At 44.2% G+C, this 3,272-nt stretch overlaps 1 protein-coding gene across 2 annotated transcripts in view; it reads right to left on the bottom strand.

The window, feature by feature from the left end:
* ZKSCAN4 (zinc finger with KRAB and SCAN domains 4) overlaps nt 1-2,838 on the bottom strand; it is a 6,270-nt gene extending 3,432 nt beyond the window's left edge. Inside the window, exons 1-2 of one of the 2 annotated variants that reach the window (XM_023508098.1) lie at nt 2,410-2,838; nt 475-622 (exon numbers count right to left, since the gene is read on the bottom strand). In XM_023508098.1, the coding sequence (XP_023363866.1) occupies nt 475-622; nt 2,410-2,838 (577 nt within the window). The remainder of the gene's footprint in view (nt 1-474; nt 623-2,409) is intronic. The other variant, XM_012812779.1, reaches the window with a different exon arrangement.
* Between the last annotated feature and the right edge of the window lie 434 nt (nt 2,839-3,272).

The following is a 3,272-nucleotide window of genomic DNA, read 5'->3' as shown; positions in this document are numbered from 1 at the left end:
GCCACCTTAGGTGTATGTGGCTGGCGCCTTAGCCACGTAAGCCACAGGCGCGAGCCAAGAAACTGATTTTTCAAAGGGCAAAAAACAAGTTGGTTTAGGCTGTGACATGGATAGCATGTGCAAGTATTATATGTCTTGGGAATTTGCCCATATGTCCAAAGTAAATAAGTAAATTTTTACCCTGTTCTAGTTACTGACTTTATTGGGCTTAGAAGATTTATACTCTTCAACACGCATCACGTTGTTAAAATACCAATTTTTTTTCCAGACACCAACTTTAATAAAGCCTGATTTACTATGTCCTAGTTTGGTTGCACCATTCTTTGAAAATTTCCCTCTTAGCCTCACTATTACACTAGACTTGATCTGTGATGAACATATAAAGTAACTGCAGATGGACCTGTCTTTCAGGTAATCCTCAAATGAAATTAGATGAAGACTGAGAATTCATACAGCCCAGAGGATAATACTCACCTCTGTCTTGTAAGGACTGAGATCCCAGAGATTCATGCTTGAGCAGAGCTTTCATTGGCTGGAATTGGCTACTTTGAGGTCCCTGAGCTGTTGTCAACAGTGCTACCTTGCAACACAGCAGTTCTTGCCTCTGGTCACCACATGGGACCTAGAAATCATTCATTTATTTTTATTATCTAGCAAACATTTTTATCATGTTTTCCATGTGTGAGTACTTTCTATTTTATAGGTATTCTTTATCCATGAGGTTTATGAATATTAGCTCAAACAAAGACAACCACCCTATGAGCTATTAATTTATATTTTTGTGATGGAGAGACTGAGGCACAAAGTTTAAGCAGCTTGCCCACATCAGCCAGCTAGTAAGTGCCAATGCTAGGACGAGAGCTGAGGCAGAATGATTCCAGAGCCCATGTTCTTAACTACTGCTCTATGTTTCCTCATATATACATTTGTGCTTTTATGATAACTCTTTGGAAACTGGTGTTAAGTGCTCAAAGAACATTAATACCTTTGCTCATCTTAAAAATGAAGATAATAGGCTCGGCGCCTGTAGCTCAACCGGCTAAGGCGCCAGCCACGTACACCTAAGGTGGCGGGTTCGAATCCCCAGCCCGGACCCGCCAAACAACGATGACGGCTGCAACCAAAAAATAGCCGGGCGTTGTGGCGGGCGCCTGTGGTCCCAGCTACTTGGGAGGCGGAGGCAGGAGACTCGCTTGAGCCCAGGAGTTGGAGGTTGCTGTGAGCTGTAATGCCACGGCACTCTACCCAGGGGGACAGCTTGAGGCTCTGTCTCAAAAAAAAAAAAAAAAAAAAAAAAAAAAGAAGATAATAACTTCTAGTTTATGAGGTTTGAGAGACCAGTAAATAAGATCACAGTATGTGAAATCACCTAACACAGGACTTGGCACATGGAATGTGTACAGGTTTCTTTCTAGACATTTATATGCAGGTTATGAATGACATAGGTTCTGTAGGTTTGTTCTTAAGTTGAATTTGTATGTAACTTGAAACAGTTACACTGACCTATTATCTTTAATTGCCTCTGTTTGTAACTGTGAGTTGTACCTCAGTGGGATGTTTGTAATTCGGGGACTCCTGGATAGTGAAATTTCAGTTTTCAAGTTACTTTCTCATATGCAGCTCAGAATTTCCTACTTCTTTTATAGATAATGAAGCTAAGAGACTTGCAATGACTTTTCACTGTTACATGGCTCAGATGCCATAGATCCAAGTTCAGAACCTTGGTTTCCTGGCTACTAGTTAGAAGGCTCTGGTCACATGTCTTCTGAAGGCATGTGCACAAGGATGAGGATGATGCAAAGTGTAAACAGTCTCAAAACAGGGAAGAAGATGGAGGCAAAAAGCAACACATTTTCCACCAGCGCTTAATAACCATGGATTATCCATGGATTTGAATAGGAAAAAACTATTTTTACTTTTACTGACCTTTAAGAGAAATTCAGCATTTCCTTCCTTTATGAATGGAAGAAACAACCAATGTGGCGCAAGTGGCACCCAGGACTCTGTCACCAATAGAAACTGCAGATGTTTTCACATCACATTATAACCAGGTAAATATAGTCAAAAAAGTTATTCACGCTTATTACCACTTTGAAATTCCCAGTTATTGGCCCTGTCCCTAGGTCTTACTATTTAGTGCACTAATTTAAAAAAGCACATATATAATTTTATCACGTTGGTTTAATACTTTGTTAACTGTATTTCAAAATAATCGAGTTTTTGGTAATCCTTTCAATTTTTCTTTATGTATTTAAAAATAGTATTATGAGAAGAAGCCCAGTGACTTCACCTTGCTGCCACAGAGGTTTGCCAGTACAAAAAGAGATCAAGAACTGCTGGATCTTAAAGGAATGCCCCTCACTTTGATCCTGAGATTTCAGGAAGAAACAGACCACAGCTCGCAGATACTAAACCTGTTCTTTCTACCTGCGGCATCGGTTCATCCAGCTGCTTCTCCAAATACTCCAACAGCACCACCACCTCCTCCCCACTCTCCGGATGCTGCTCCCGCACCCAGCTCTGCAGGTCCCCCGGCAGGATGGTCAGGAACTGCTCCAGCACCAGCAGCTCCAGGATCTGCTCCTTGCTGTGCATCTCAGGCCGCAGCCACTGTTGGCAGAGCTCTCTGAGCCGGTTCAGTGCCTCGCGGGGCCCCGGAGCCTCCAAGTAGCGGTAGCCTCGGAAGCGCTGGCGGGAACACTCCGAGCCCAGAGCCGGGCTACTGGGTGAGCTTGCGGCGGAGGCTTCTTCCTTCTCCACCTTTACCATCAGGAGCCCGCTCTGCTCCTCCGCAGACTGGGCGTCCGGGGCTGCATTTTTTCTCAGTTCTCTAGCCATCCTAAGCCAAGGCCGTATTCAGGCCGTAACTCTAGTTGTGACTTGTATATTTCCAAAGGATTCTTGAAAGGTAGGAAATCGCTAATTTGCCAGAAAAATTGCAAGTGGTCCGCTCCTCTCATGCCAGTGTGGCACGGCTGCACAGATCTCTTCTACCGTCCACGCCTTTGCAGCATCCTCTTTTGCACCCCACTCTCAGTCCCACGAGTATCCTCAAAGGATGTCCTTGAGGTGAAAGTGATCCCTCCCCAGACACTGGAGAAAAGTTGAGGCTGAGGCACAGGAAACCTCGGTGGGAATCAAAGCCACTTCCTGGGCTCTCTAGGAAGCTTCTCTCGGTGGTTGTCCCAATTTAACCCATTAGGAACCCTGTCCTTACTTCTACTCAAGGGAAGGCGTATGGGAAGAAGAAAGAAAAGATCACAGATCACTCC

The sequence above is a fragment of the Otolemur garnettii genome, unplaced genomic scaffold (assembly GCF_000181295.1).
Source record: "Otolemur garnettii isolate 467f Iridium unplaced genomic scaffold, OtoGar3 scaffold00223, whole genome shotgun sequence".
Taxonomy (NCBI): Eukaryota; Metazoa; Chordata; class Mammalia; order Primates; family Galagidae; genus Otolemur; species Otolemur garnettii.
This window is presented reverse-complemented; position numbering and strand designations above follow the sequence as displayed.